This window comes from Capricornis sumatraensis, chromosome 18, assembly GCF_032405125.1.
Source record: "Capricornis sumatraensis isolate serow.1 chromosome 18, serow.2, whole genome shotgun sequence".
NCBI lineage: Eukaryota > Metazoa > Chordata > Mammalia > Artiodactyla > Bovidae > Capricornis > Capricornis sumatraensis.
The window spans coordinates 60,296,903-60,312,743 of record NC_091086.1 but is presented as its reverse complement, the minus strand read 5'-3'; the positions used below and the strand labels follow the sequence as shown (position 1 = coordinate 60,312,743).

At 38.4% G+C, this 15,841-nt stretch overlaps 1 protein-coding gene across 4 annotated transcripts in view; it reads right to left on the bottom strand.

Moving 5' to 3' along the window:
- The window catches only part of CDH18 (cadherin 18), a 411,562-nt gene that overhangs the window by 82,055 nt on the left and 313,666 nt on the right, over nt 1-15,841 (bottom strand). For all 4 annotated transcript variants that reach the window (XM_068990438.1, XM_068990439.1, XM_068990440.1 and 1 more), the window contains one exon: nt 2,787-2,923. In XM_068990438.1, coding sequence (XP_068846539.1) covers nt 2,787-2,923 — 137 coding nt within the window. The remainder of the gene's footprint in view (nt 1-2,786; nt 2,924-15,841) is intronic.

Sequence of the window (15,841 nt, the reverse complement as noted above, 5' to 3'; positions counted from 1 at the left end):
ACTTTGGCCACCTCATGCGAAGAGTTGACTCATTGGAAAAGACTATGATGCTGGGAGGGATTGGGGGCAGGAGAAGAAGGGGACGACAGAGGATGAGATGGCTGGATGGCATCACAGACTCGATGGACATGAGTTTGAGTGAATTCCGGGAGTTGGTGATGGACAGGGAGGCCTGGTGTGCTGTGATTCATGGGGTCGCAAAGAGTTGGACACGACTGAGCGACTGAACTGAACTGATACACTATAAAAAGGTAAATCATACAGTATGTAAAGTATTTCTAAATGAAGCTTGAATATTTTGTAAAAATTTCTTATATCTTCTGAGGGCAGAAGAAAGAGTATAATTTCATTTTATATAAGAGAGTTCCAGAAAAATATCTACTTCTGCTTTATTGACTACGCCAAAGCCTTTGACTGTGTGGATCACAATACACTGTGGAAAATTCTGAAAGAGATGGGAATACCAGACCACCTGACCTGCCTCTTGAGAAATCTGTATCCAGATCAGGAAGCAACAGTTAGAACTGGACATGAAAAAACAAACTGGTTCCAAATAAGAAAATCAATATGTCAAGGCTGTATATTGTCACTGTGCTTATTTAACTTATATACAGAGTACATCATAAGAAACACTGTGCTGTATGAAGCACAAGCTGGAATCAAGATTGCCAGGAGAAATATCAATAACCTCAGATATGCAGATGACACCACACTTATGGCAGAAAACAAAGAACTAAAGAGCCTCTTGAAAGTGAAAGAGGAAAGTGCAAAATTTGGCTTAAAACTCAAAATTCAGAAAACTAAGATCATGGCACCTGGTCCCATCACTTCATGGCAAATAGATGGGGAAACAGTGGCGGACTTTATATTTGGGGCTCCAAAATCAGTGCAGATGGGGACTGAAGCCATGAAATTAAAAGATGCTTACTCCTTGGAAGGAAAGTTATGACTAACCTAGACAGCATATTAAAAAGCAGAGACGTTACCTTGCCAACAAAGGTCCATCTAGTCAAGGCTATGGTTTTTCCAGTCATGTATAGATGTGAGAGTTGAACTATAAAGAAAGCTGACCACTGAAGAATTTATGCTTTTGAACTGTGGTGTTGGAGAAGACTCTTGAGATTTCCTTGGACTGCAAGGAGATCCAACTAGTCCATCCTAAAGGACATCAATCCTAAGTGTTGATTGGGAGGACTGATGCTGAAGCTGAAACTCCAATACTTTGGCCACCTGATGAGAAAAGCTGACGCATTTGAAAAGACCCTGATGCTGGGAAAGATTGAAGGCAGGAGGAAAAGTGGACAACAGAGGATGAGATGGTTGCATGGCATCACTGACTCAATGGACATGAGTTTGTGAAAATTCTGGGAGCTGGTGATGGACAGGGAGGCCTGGCATGCTGCAGTCCATGCGGTTGCAAAGAGTCAGTCATAGCTGAGTGACTGAACTGAACTGTATACCATTTTCTAATATAAAGTATTCCTAAATTTTAATGTTTATAATTCTCTTATGAATATATTGAAATCTTTTAAAAGACATTGTAAGTTGGGCTTCCTAGGTGTCTCTAGTAGTGAAGAAACCACCTGCTGATGCAGGATATGTAACAGACGCAGGTTTGATCTGTGTGTCGGGAAGATCCCCAGAGAAGGAAATGATAACCCTCTCCAGTATTCCTGCCTGGGAAATCCCATGGAGAGGCACCTGGCAGGCTATAGTTCATGGGGTCACAAAGAGTCAGACACAACTGAGTGCACACACATACGTATGATATATATAATACTGGGTTTCCCTGGTGGCTCAGATGGTAAAGAATCTGCCTGAAATACAGGAGACTCTACAATTCAGGAGATGCAGTTTCAATCCCTGGGTCAGGAAGATCCCCTGGAGAAGGGGATCCCCTTCTCCAGTATTTTTGCTTGGAAAATTCCTTGGACCAAGGAGTCTGAGGAGCTATAGTCCATGGGGTCACAAAAAGTCAGACATGATGGATCAATTAATGCTTTCACTTTCATTTTTCATGTATAATAGTAAACTTGGGGCAGTTTATACCTTTGAATTCTTTCTCAACATGTAAATACATACTTCAATTTCTTGATAGCAGATCCATTTTCCTAGAGCTTTATTCTAATTTCATTTCAAAACATTTATGCATATCTTTGAACTTTGAGATAATTGTTGATAGTTATACTTTTTTAATAATGTGGTTATTTAGCACAATGCAGTGTTCTGGATGAGGATCAAACAACGGCCTTCCTCAGTTGTATGGTGGTGTATATTTGTTAAAAATGACTTAGACCTGCCTGTTGAAATATCAAGAGCTACTCCTTTACTGTAAAATTTCTAAGAGTCAATTGAAGCTTGAAGAAAGGTGTTGTATTGACAAAATCATTCAAGTAAAATGTTAAATTTTCTTTTCTTCTCTTTATTTTCCTAACTGCTTCACTGTATATGAAGCATTCTTCTTCTACTTAAGTAAGGCATAAGCACATGACAAAGCAAGTCTCACAATTAAGAAGAGAATTAGATATTTTGATTAAGTGATGCAGACTAACTACTCTGTGATATCAATTTTCTACCATTATGCAGAGATTATAGTAAAGGAAAAGATATAAGATTTACTAATCGCATCTGACAATGAGTAACTGTGTCTAATACATTCTGTGCACTCTGTTAGGTGCATTAAAAAAAATAAAAATCATGAAAGCTCTGCTCTGGAGAAAATCTCAGCATAAATCTTCATGTTTAAGTGACATCTTTTCTATGGTTCATAAAATAAAGGAGTTTACCATTTTCTGAAGCAGCAACTGTGATGTTGTACCATGGAGTTTCTTCTCTATCAAGAACCTTGGTAGTCTTAATGGTACCAGTGTTGGCATCAATGTTAAAAAATCTATCATCTTCAGCATTGTAGTCAATGAAGTATCTAAAGGAAAAACAAAAAAACAAAACAAGGATGAATCTTCTTTTACCTGGTGCTATGATAAAGAAAACTGAACCAAGGAAGGTATTAAATCTATTATACTCAAATATTGAAATGTGAACTTTTACTTTCTGTATTTGGCCCTCCATTTTGCCCATCCATTTTATATTTGCATAGACTGATATTAATTATTTTCCTGTCTGTCCTTACTTAATATTCAATTTAATTACTAATTCAAAAAGTTAAAAAGCAAAACTTTAAACTCCATGAGTAGAGTAGGAGGTAGTAGATGGCAAAACTGCAGTAATTAATAAAGGAAAGATTAAAACAAACAAACAAACCTGTCTCTGTGAAGTTCATAGTACATTGGAAAAAAAAATAAACCTTTAATAAAACTTCTAATTGCTGTATGTACAATTTTTTTTTTTTAGGATAACAGGTCAGGGATTAATTTATCTTATAATTTCATCATAGCTGAAGTTTGAAGATATATACAAAATAAAAACCAAAACATTTTGATTAATAACCATCATGTCCACATCACCTAGCACCTTGTTTAGTTAAATAATGATAAAATAAACAGGAAGTAGATTGCATTATCAGCCACAAATCTTCTTCCCTCACTAATTCATGTATTTTTTCAGGGTTCTCTTCCCTTAGGTTTGGCCTTCAGCTAACTCGGGCAATTGAATGAGTTGAAAGTGATGGTGTCTTATCTCACGTCTGGGTCTAGGTTTCCTCTTATGCTCTGCCACTGCCATAAGAAGAACATGCCAGGACTAGTCTACTGGTCCCCAGAAGAAAGATGAACCTCACAGGCGGAGTTGTCAGGGTCCCTCTTAGAGCAGAGCTACCTGATAAATGACCAGATGCAGGACTGAGTGTCCTGGAGGTCGCACAGTTGGCAAACAGAAGCCAGCCAAGTTCAGCCAATCCTCAGTTAACTCACAGACACATACAATGTGGTTATACATGACGTTTCTCTATAGCCTTGGGGGTTTTCCATTATTCAGCAATATTTAATTAACATAAATGTGAATACAAAATATAGTCAACAATCATTATATATTCTCGAAATGTTCCAAACTATTCCTAAATAGATTTAAGGAGAGAATGTTTTCTTTTCTCCTTAAAACTCTAATACATCTTCTGTCTCATATCCATGTTACCGTAAGTGACAGTTCATCAACACCTGAAGAGAAAAAAATGAACTACTATGTGAAAAGTACAAGGGGAAAAATACTTGGATATAACAGACTAAAGTCAAAGATCAAAATGAAGAAAAAGCTTTACTTGGTTGAAAAACAAATAGATGCTTTAATTAACTGGCAGAATGAATGAAGTGGATGGCTAGGGCATAGGATGAGCAAGCCCTGTAGCACCTGATTAACATTGTCTTTAATTTTTTTTTTTTTTTTATGAAAGAAATGGGAAAATATTCTAAACAAAGGACATAGATTTACTTAGATTCTGGAAAAATTATAGTGGTTACTTTGAATCGGACTGTAGAATAGTTTAACAAAATTCAGAGAAGAAATGATGTCATCATGGACAAATGTGAAACAATAGAAGGAAATGGAACAATACATGAAATAGTGCTATAAGCTGGCTACAAACTATACAGCTTTCTGTTAGAGTGGTATCAGTATAAAGAAGAAATTACAAATGACTCAATTTTTGTGTTGTTTCTTTGTATTTGACCCAGCATGTATTTGATAAGCCTGTTCATGGCACTGGATAGAGTTAGGGGAAAAAATTCCCTTTGAGAAAAAAAAGAGTGGGAGCAATCAATGATTTTGCAATGTTATGTCTGAGATGCCAAAAAAATAAATGTGGAATAAAAACTAGAAAATTAGAAATGGTTGTAGAGTTCAAATACGCTTTCTGAATAAACAGAAAATATAAATGATCAGTTAGATCAGTCTAAATGTAAGGTAATAGGAACAGTCTCATCTGGGAGAGAACTATAAGGAAAACAGGAAGTGAAAGACTGAGCAGTAAAATCCCCAGACTTTTGAGTCTAAAGGAGTCCAGTCTTTGAATAGGAGAAGGTGTAAGAGAAAGAACAGCCCTGGAGAGAAGGAAAACTGGGAGAGTAAGGATGCACTCTTAGAAAGGAGGGTTCTAAGTGGACAGATGATCTGTCCACTTCTACAAGAAGTTAAATTGGAATATAAAGGCTGAACTGGATTTGGCAGGATGGACATCCCTGGTTAACTTGAAAAGAGTAATTTCAATAAAATTTGAAAGCATGGAAGTTTTACTGCGGTGGATTCAAAAGTCTATTGAATGTAAATACATGAAGCCCATGAGTCTTGACAGTTTATTGGATACCATTACCTGAAATGAAGATATAAAAAATGGTGTCTTATGTCATCCAAGAAGAGGGTTCAAACATTAATCTTTTCTGATACAGGAAATATTAAGTACCATCTTTGCTGAAAAGAATGACAAATTGTAATGAGGGGAATATCTAAAAAGATGAAATTCATGAGAAGGTGAACAGACTAGGTTCCAGGCCACAAAAACTGGGATTTCTATTGAAAGCAACAGAGAAACTCTTCCGATTTCAACATTAAGAAAATCTCAAAAGATAGGTGATTGTGGTAATGGAAATATTACAAACTCTGTCATACTTTCTAGAACAGAGTATAATTGAAATACAACCCATGCCTAGCATGCTGCTAAGTTGCTTCAGTCGTGTCCAACTTTATGTGACCCCATAGATGGCAGCCCACCAGGCTTCCCCATCCCTGGGATTCTCTAGGCAAGAACATTGGAGTGGGTTGCCATTTCCTTCTCCAATGCATGAAAGTGAAAAGTGAAAGTGAAATTGCTCAGTCGTGTCTGACTCTTAGCAACCCCATGAACTGCAGCTCACCAGGCTCCTCCATCCATGGGATTTTCCAGGCAAGAGTACTGGAGTGGGGTGCCATTGCCTTATCCGGTCATCTACCTACTATCTTGCAAAACTCAAAGTCTTGCCCAGAGAAATCTAATGTATCTGAAGAGTTTGCAATGTGATTCCAGCTGGACTCCTGTACCATTATCCACTGTTCTAAGGAAATCCAGTCTAGACTGATGAGGCTTAATGCATCACAGACGCCAGGTGCTGAGGGGTCTGTGGCAACTCCATGCTGGCTTCCATCCTCTCTGTGTCCCCAGCCTCCTCGTCCACCATCTTGAGGGAAACATAGCATAGGCATACTCTTTTAACAGGGTACCTAAAGCGTATTGCTAAGGTATAAACATCGTAAAAACCTATGGACAAACATGGTAGAAGACAGTACCACAGAGATCCAGGCTATAGAACATCCCAAGAAATCTAGGAGCTCACTAAGTGAAAATAACATCAGAAAATAACAGAATAAATCACTTGAAACTTTTTGACCAAGACAAGGAATTGACCATTTTGGGCAATGATGGTTCTAATAGCAATTCTGTTACTTAAAGGAAATTCAACATGCAAAATCAATTTAAACACGAATAGATAAAGGTATAAAAGAAATCTGATTGCAAAAAACATTCGATCCAGACTCCATAGAAAAGTGGTTAAGAGAAATATCACTGGGTTTTCCCAAAGCATTAGGCCATGGCATGTTGACACTGATTTACCTTCTTTGACTTAAGTTCATATCACAAAAATATCTTCTCATAATATCCTTCCCCAGAGGCCTGATATCAAGGATGAGTGAGGATGAAGGCTGAATTGCTAAGGAGATGTGAGCAATCTTGTCACATGAAAAGAATAACATCCTTAAAATGTAATCAGTTGGCAATCTGGTTATTACATCATCTAAAGTAACCTGTGTTTAAGAAATTTTCCATTTGGGGTTACTTTAAGAACAACAGCTACTGGATTTGAAAGTTGGATCTGAAATTGAAAATATTATTCAACCTCAACGTTTCCTGCAGCAACTATCAGCAAAGTTCAGATTGCATTGTTATCAATACGCCTCTATGAAATATAGCAGGACAAGCCCCATTTTAGAAATCTGATCATTTTACAACTGTCAGTCTGGAAGAAAATGGGTTTTCTTCTGCTCATAAGCTGAACCAAGACTCTGAAAATATGTAGTCCCTTTATCAGAACAATCTTCTCTCTTTTAGGCTCTTCACACAGAGCTTACTAAAAATACGTGCTAGAAATAGTGGTTAAACACTTAGAATAAATACATTTTTATCTGAAATTAAAAAAAAAATAGCTAACCTACGTTTAAACGGTAGGTTTAATACGAGGCATGAGTCCCAGACTTATGGTATTTACCTCTTGGTTTTCTATGTGACCTAATTCTCTTGGAAATCTATAACATACAGACTAGAACAGCTTGGAGTCAAAGAATCTTATTCATGGGGTTGCAGTTGAATTTTGACTCAAGTAGAACTGAATAGTTCCGCTTAACTACCCTTGTATTTCTACCCAGCCATAGTGATAAAAAGTCAGAAAAGGGAAAACAGAAATGTGACAGAAAAGAACTATGCAAAATTATTTTGGAGTGTTATAAGTGAAATCATTCAATGTTAGTCATTTAAAATTAAGAAGTGACTCGGGTCCCTAAAACAGTCGGATGTGACTGAGTTACGAACACTTTCACTTTCATAAAACCTGAGGGATTAGAATTTCGAGATTTTTTTGCTTCCCTGATAGCTCAGAAAACTCTACACATGGACATCACCAGATGGTCAACACAGAAATCAGCCTGATTATATTCTCTGCAGCAAAAGATGGAGAAGCTCTATACAGTCAACAAAAACAAGACCAGGAGCTGACTGTGGCTCAGATCATGAACTACTTATTACCAAATTCAGACTCAAATTGAAGAAAACAGGAAAAACTGCTAGACCATTCAGGTATAACCTCAATCAAATCCCTTATGATTATACAGTGGAAGTGAGAAATAGATTTAAGGGCCTGGATCTGATAGATAGAGTGCCTGACGAACTACAGAATGAGGTTCGTGACATTGTACAGGAGACAGGGATCAAGACCATCCCCATGGAAAAGAAATGCAAAAAAGCAAAACGGCTGTCTGGGGAGGCCTTACAAATACCTGTGAAAAGAAGAGAAGCGAAAAGCCATGGAGAAAAGGAAAGATATAAGCTTATGAATGCAGAGTTCCAAAGAAAAGCAAGTAGAGATAAGAAAGCCTTCTTCAGCAATCAATGCAAAGAAATAGAGGAAAAGAACAGAATGGGAAAGACTAGAGATCTCTTCAAGAAAATTAGAGATACCAAGGGAAAATTTCATGTAAAGATGGGCTCAATAAAGGGCAGAAATTGTATGGACCTAACAGAAGCAGAAGATATTAAGAAGAGATGGCAGGAATACACAGAAGAACTGTACAAAAAGGATCTTCACAACATGGATAATCACGATGGTGTGATCACTCACCTAGAGCCAGACATCCTGGAATGTGAAGTCAAGTGCGCCTTGAAAACATCACTACGAGCAAAGCTAGTGGAGGAGATGAAATTCCAGTAGAGCTCTTTCAAATCCTGAAAGATGATGCTGTGAAAGTGCTGCACTCAATATGCCAGCAAATCTGGAAAACTCAGCAGCGGCCACAGGACTGGAAAAGGTCAGTTTTCATTCCAATCCCAAAGAAAGGCAATGCCAAAGAATGCTCAAACTACTGCACAATTGCACTCATCTCACACACTAGTAAAGTAATGCTCAAAATTTTCCAAGCCAGGCTTCAGCAATATGTGAACCATGAAATTCCTGATGTTCAAGCTGGTTTTAGAAGAGGCAGAGGAACCAGAAATCAAACTGCCAATAACCACTGGATCATGGAAAAAGCAAGAGAGTTCCAGAAAAACATCTATTTCTGCTTTATTGACTATGCCAAAGCCTTTGACTGTGTGGATCACAATAAACTGTGGAAAATTCTGAAAGAGATGGGAATACCAGACCACCTGACCTGCCTCTTGAGAAATCTGTATGCAGGTCAGGAAGCAACAGTTAGAACTGGACAACAGACTGGTTCCAAATAGGAAAAGGAGTACGTCAAGGCTGTATACTGTCACCCTGCTTATTTAACTTCTATGCAGAGTACATCATGAGAAACGCTGGGCTGGAAGAAACACAAGCTGGAATCAAGATTGCTGGGAGAAATATCAATAACCTCAGATATGCAGATGATACCACGCTTATGGCAGAAAGTGAAGAGGAACTCAAAAGCCTCTTGATGAAAGTGAAAGTGGAGAGTGAAAAAGTTGGCTTAAAGCTCAATATTCAGAAAAAGAAGATCATGGCATCTGGTCCCATCACTGCATGGCAAATAGATGGGCAAACAGTGGAAACAGTGTCAGACTTTATTTTTTGGGGCTCCAAAATCACTGCAGATGGTGACTGCAGCCATGAAATTAAAAGATGCTTACTCCTTGGAAGAAATGTTATGACCAACCTAGATAGCATATTCAAAAGCAGAGACATTACTTTGCCGACTAAGGTCTGTCTAGTCAAGGCTATGGTTTTTCCGGTAGTCATGTATGATGTGAGAGTTGGACTGTGAAGAAGGCAGAGCACTGAAGAATTGATACTTTTGAACTGTGGTGTTGAAGAAGGCTCTCGAGAGTCCCTTGGACTGCCAAGAGATCCAACCAGTCCATTCTGAAGGAGATCAGCCCTGGGTGTTCTTTGGAAGGAATGATGCTAAAGCTGAAACTCCAGTACTTTGGCCACCTCATGCAAAGAGTTGACTCATTGGAAAAGTCTTTGATACTGGGAGGGATTGGGGGCAGGAGGAGAAAGGGACGACAGAGGATGAGATGGCTGGATGGCATCACCGACTCGATGGACGTGAATCTGAGTGAACTGCGGGAGTTGGTGATGGACAGGGAGGCCTGGCATACTGTGATTCATGGGGTCACAAAGAGTTGGACACGACTCAGCAACTGAACTGAACTGATAGCTCAGGTGGTAAAGAATCTGCCTGCAGTGCAGGAGACCCCAGTTTGATTCCTCGGAAAGGAAGATATCTGGAGAAGGGATAGCTACCCACTCCAGTATTCTTGGGGTTTCCTTGTATCTCAGCTGATAAAGAATCCACATGCTATATGCGAGACCTGGGTTTGATCCCTGGGTTGAGAAGATAGGGAAGGGTTACCCACTCCAGTATTCTGGCCTGGAGAATTCCAAGGTCCATGGAGTTGCAAAGAGTCAGATACAACTGAGTAACTTCCACTTTTACTTTACACAGTGTTACACTAGAAGTAAGTAGTTACTTTAAAAACAAAATGTTCTTTGGTAAGGAATGAATATTGATTCAATAGTATCAAATAAACTGATCAGAGAATGCTTAAGAGAGGGATTAGAGGTGGTTGGAGGGAAAAATTCAACTCACAGTACATTTCTGCATAGGTTGGTTCTTGAAGATAAATAAAGAGTTGAGAATACTGACAAGGGGATTTACCCAAAACAAATTTCCCAATTTTCAGATATAGCGGTGATTTAGTCATTCAGTCATGTCCCAGTCTTGCAACCCCATATACTGTAGCCTCCAGGCTCTTTTGTCCCATAGTATTTTCCAGGCAAGAATACTGGAGTAGTTGCCATTTCCTTATCCAGAGGAAGGCAATGGCACCCCACTCCAGTACTCTTGCCTGAAGAATCCCACGGGGAGAGGAGCCTGGTACGCTGCAGTCCATAGGGTCGCTAAGAGTCGGACACGACTGAGCGATTTCACTTTCACTTTTCACTTTCATGCATTGAAGAAGGAAATGGCAACCCACTCCAGTGTTCTTGCCTGGAGAATCCCAGGGACAGGGGAGCCTGGTGTGCTGCCATCTATGGGGTTGCACAGAGTCGGACATGACTGAAGTGACTTAGCAGTAGCAGCAGCAGTATCCAGGGGATCTTCCTGACCCATGGATCAAATCCACATCTTCCATGTCTCCCACATTGGCAGGCAGATTCTTGACCACTAAGGACACCTGGGAGGCCCATTTTCAGATATCATAGAGGTACATCTTCTACATCCTTTTCCTCAGTGCTTAACAAGCTGCAGATTCTGGCCTCAATTCATGCACAATGTAAATGTGAATTTTATGGAAATTTGTTCCTAAAATAGACCTAGCATATGTGTTAAAATGGCACTGAGCAGTGCTAAGAGAATGAACAAGCTTCCCAGGTGGCTCAGTGGTCAAGAATCTGCTTGCCAGTACCTGTCAATGTCAGAGACACAGATTCCTAATATTACCCTTTATACATATTCCCAATATTATGTTTGAAATTTGTCAGAATAATTCCAGAATAGACTTTATTTTTCACAGCTTGTGCTTAGTTTACACCTCTCTTTCATTGAGGGATATCTTGTCAAAAAGGACAAATGTACACTTTTTACAGTATTTTATTTAGCTTATAGTTCTGGAACTAATTTTAAGGTGTAATACAGTTATGATTGTTTTTATCACTCACTTTTTTTAGACTTCAGTTTGAATCTAAGAAATATGCAGTTTGTGGTACATCTAGCTGACACTTTGGGCAAATCCACAGGTATATGTAGCAAAAACAGTTAGCTTGGCTGTTCATTTGGAAGTTAATTAGGGAGGAAATGTTCAGGCAGTTTCAAGGGCTACTCTGATATGATTGCATGTGTGCATGCTAAGTCACTTCAGTCCTGTCGACTTTTTGCAACCCTATGGACTGTAGCCCTCCAGGCTTCTCTGCCGAGGGGATTCTCCAGTCAAGAATAATTGAGTGGGCTGCAATTCCCTCTTGCAGAGGATCTTCCCGACCCAGGGATTGAACCTGTGTTTCTTATGTCTCCTGTGCTGGCAGGAGAGTTCTTTACCATTAGCGCCATCTGGGAAGCTTGATATGATGATTGTATGTGTGTGCTTAGTCACTCAGTCATGTCCAACTCTTGCGATGCCATAGACTATAGTCTCCCAGGCTCCTCTGTCCATGGGATTCTCCAGGCAAGCATACTGGAGTGGGTTGCCATTTCCTTCTCCAAATCACATTATAACTCAACCACCACTATAAGTTCACTGTATCCTTCATGAACTAGGTATCAGAATGATCTTTATGCTAAGTGCTACTTAGGAAGTTATATGATCAATGATCAACTAGATGTTGCCTCTGAGGGATTGGTGATCCCCTGGCTATAGACCAGAGGAACTGCAATTAAGTTTGTGCTATCTCAGATTTGTCCAGTAGTTGCTTATAGTACTTTAACTGTTCAATTCCATATTCAATCCATGTCTAATTTCAAGTTGGCTGAGAAATGGGTTGATTTAACACTTGCAAACTTCTATGTGTTTATAAACCTAGATTATCATTTTTATTCCTACAGCTACTCTCTGTTTCTGCCATTCAATATATGCACCTTCATATTTCTAGTAAATACATTTTAATGTGATGAGCAAAGTGGAAAGAAAGTGCATTGCACTGAAATATGATAAAATTTTATTGTTAGAATTTCTGGGCAAACAAATCGCAAACAAGTTTTGGCCATAGGACGCAGTCAATCTCAAAGAATTTTCTTCAACAGAAGCTACCTATAGGCATGAAAGTGAAGTGTAGTGAAGACACTCAGTCGTGTCCGACTCTGTGCGACCCCACAGACGGCAGCCCACCAGGGATTGTCCCTGTGATTCTACAGGCAAGAACACTGGAGTGGGTTGCCATTGCCTTCTCCAACCATTCAAAATAATTATTAATCATGTTAAAGTACATTAGAAAAGTTATTTTTTACTTCAGTAACAAAATTGCAGTCCTCAGAGGCACTTATTATTTTTATTACAGTCTATCTATTTCACCATAAAAATTAATTTAAAACTTGTATAATGGAAATCTATTTTTACAGTGATATATTTGAAGAAACATTAGTTGGATAAAATAATAGAAGATGCCTTTCCACTGTCATACTTCTGATACTTGTACATATAGAATGTGAGTGGTGAAGCTAATATTCTTGAGATCTTGCCTCCCAAACAGCTGTTTTCATGAGTTTTACTGACCATGATCAATAGGCAGGATAAAGTATAATCAATATACACCCTGTAGGATATTACAGCAGCTTGGCCTCATCTTTAATTTAACAAAAAGTCACACATCTGCAGTATAGCTCAGATTCATTAAAAAAAAAAAAATTAAGATTCCGTTGGCTCACTTTGAGGATGCAATTTATTCCACAAGTCATGCATCCAGAAAATAATCTTTCCAAAAGAAAAAAATAGAACATAGGGATCATTTGTCACTTGATAATGTACTGTGCTTAATAAAATGGGCAGCACATACAGCACATAGATATTCTAGAAAGCTTTTTAACTTCCTGTACTGAAACCTTGATCCAACACAACAACGGCACCTAAAGAAGTGAAATCTCTGCACAAAAAATAAGTTTCCATCTGTTAGTTATGCCTTTAAGTAACTAAGATTTTAAAAATTCCAGTAATCTTGAGTTCTGGAAATGCTCTGGCACCATTTTAAGCATTGTCTTCTTTCGTTGTAAAATTCACATGAAAGCTATTTCAATGTTTTAGTCTCCAGTCAGTAGACTAATAGACATCACTAAGCAAGGATTTAGATATTCATTCCAGAACTAAATTAATTGTACATGCCCAACCAGAACTCAGATTCTCCTTTTGGTGTCAGAACCCTGATCAAGAGTGGTTAACACCACATGCTAAGTTCACTTCAGTCACTCAGTCAGTCCAATTCTTTGTGACCCCATGAATCGCAGCACACCAGGCCTCCCTGTCCATCACCAACTCTCGGAGTTCACTCAGATTCACGTCCATCCAGTCAGTGATGCCATCCAGCCATCTCATCCTCTGTCGTCCACTTCTCCTCCTGCCCACAATCCCTCCCAGCATCAAAGTCTTTTCCAATGAGTCAACTCTTTGCATGAGGTGGCCAAAGTACTGGAGTTTCAGCTTTAGCATCATTCCTTCCAAAGAAATCCCAGGGCTGATCTCATTCAGAATGGACTGGTTGGATCTCTTTGCAGTCCAAGGAACTCTCAAGAGTCTTCTCCAACACCACAGTTCAAAAGCATCAATTCTTCGGCGCTCAGCCTTCTTCACAGTCCAACTCTCACATCCATACATGACTACTGGAAAAACCATAGCCTTGACTAGATGGACTTTAGTCAGGAAAGTAATGCTCTGCTTTTGAATATGTTATCTAGGTTGGTCATAACTTTCCTTCCAAGGAGTAAGCGTCTTTTAATTTCAGGGATGCAGTCACCATTTGCACTGATTTTGGAGTCCAAAAAAATAAAGTCTGACACTGTTTCCACTATTTTCCCATCTATTTCCCATGAAGTGATAGGACCGGATGCCATGATCTTCATTTTCTGAATGTTGAGCTTTAAGCCAACTTTTTCATTCTCCTCTTTCACTTTCATCAAGAGGCTTTTTAGTTCCTCTTCACTTTCTTCCATGAGGGTGGTGTCATCTGCCTATCTGAGGTTATTGATATTTCTCCTGGCAATCATGATTCCAGCTTGCGCTTCTTCCAGTCCAGCATTTCTCATGATGGACTCTGCATAGAAGTTAAATAAGCAGGGTGACAATATACAGCCTTGACAAACTCCTTTTCCTATTTGAAACCAGTCTGTTGTTCCATGTCCAGTTCTAACTGTTGCTTCCTGACCTGCATACAGATTTCTCAAGAGGCAGGTCAGGTGGTCTGGTATTCCCATCTCTCTCAGAATTTTCCACAGTTTATTGTAATCCACACAGTCAAAGGCTTTGGCATAGTCAATAAAGCAGAAATAAATGTTTTTCTGGAACTCTCTTGCTTTTTCCATGATCCAGCGGTTGTTGGTAATTTGATCTCTGGTTCCTCTGCCTTTTCTAAAACCAGCTTGAACATCAGGAAGTGCAACTCTTTGGTAAATCTGAGCCCCACATTTAAAAATGTTCAGAGATCTTCTGTGTCTTTATTGAAGCATGGTAGAAGAGATCACATTTTATCCAGTCTCTATGAGTTGTCAGTTGTGTGACTGGGCGCTGAATTTTCAGCCATATTAGTCTACAATCTTTCATCTCTAAAAGAACAAATTTGTCTTGGACATCTTTAGGTCCCTTTACATTTGCAAATGCCATAGTCACATGTCACTTAATAGTAAAGTTATTGGTCTCTCTAAATGTACCAACTTGGCTGTACGTAATTTGTTGAATCACAAAACAGGAGTCTAAGACAAACACCTGCAGTCTTAATGGAAGCATGCTTTCTATCCGCACTCAGTTTGCATGAAATATCCTTAATGAGTTATCTTCTTTGTATCAGAAAACTATGACAGCTTTTATGAGGGTATATTAAGACTTTCTATTAAAGGCTTAATTATAATATTGACTAATTTGATCTATAGAATAAAAACTCACTTTAATATGAGTACATTTTGGAACATATTTTCTGAGTATTCTTGCCTTCTTTTCAGAAGTTTGAGTCCTATATTCAAATTTTTTAATCAAATGTTTGCTTTCTTTTTCAAGTTTGCTATATGACCTTGTCATCATTTTGAAATCTCTCTCTCTCTTTTTTTTTTTTGTTAATTTTAAGAGGTATTTCTAACTGCCATCTCATCATAAGCTATATGAAAATCTCAGGAAAGTGTAAGAAATTAAGCACCATAATAAGAATGCTGTGAACATACTTGAAGCATTTGTTCTCTGAGGGTACAATTAAACTCAAAATCAACTAAGTAAACACTCCTAATGCTCTTCAACTATTCTTTTCCTAAGGATATTTTAGAAAATTTTTTTTAATTTGGCAGCTATTTCCAAACCTGATCACAATTTTATTTCTTATTTTAGCATATAAATTGGCTATTGTTTCCTAAATAATGTTATGCTAAGCATTTAAAACAATTACACAAGATATTTAATATTTCCTTCTGATGGCTTAAAGTTATTATGCAAAGAAAATATTAAAATATTACCAATAAGTAAATATATAGATAAATT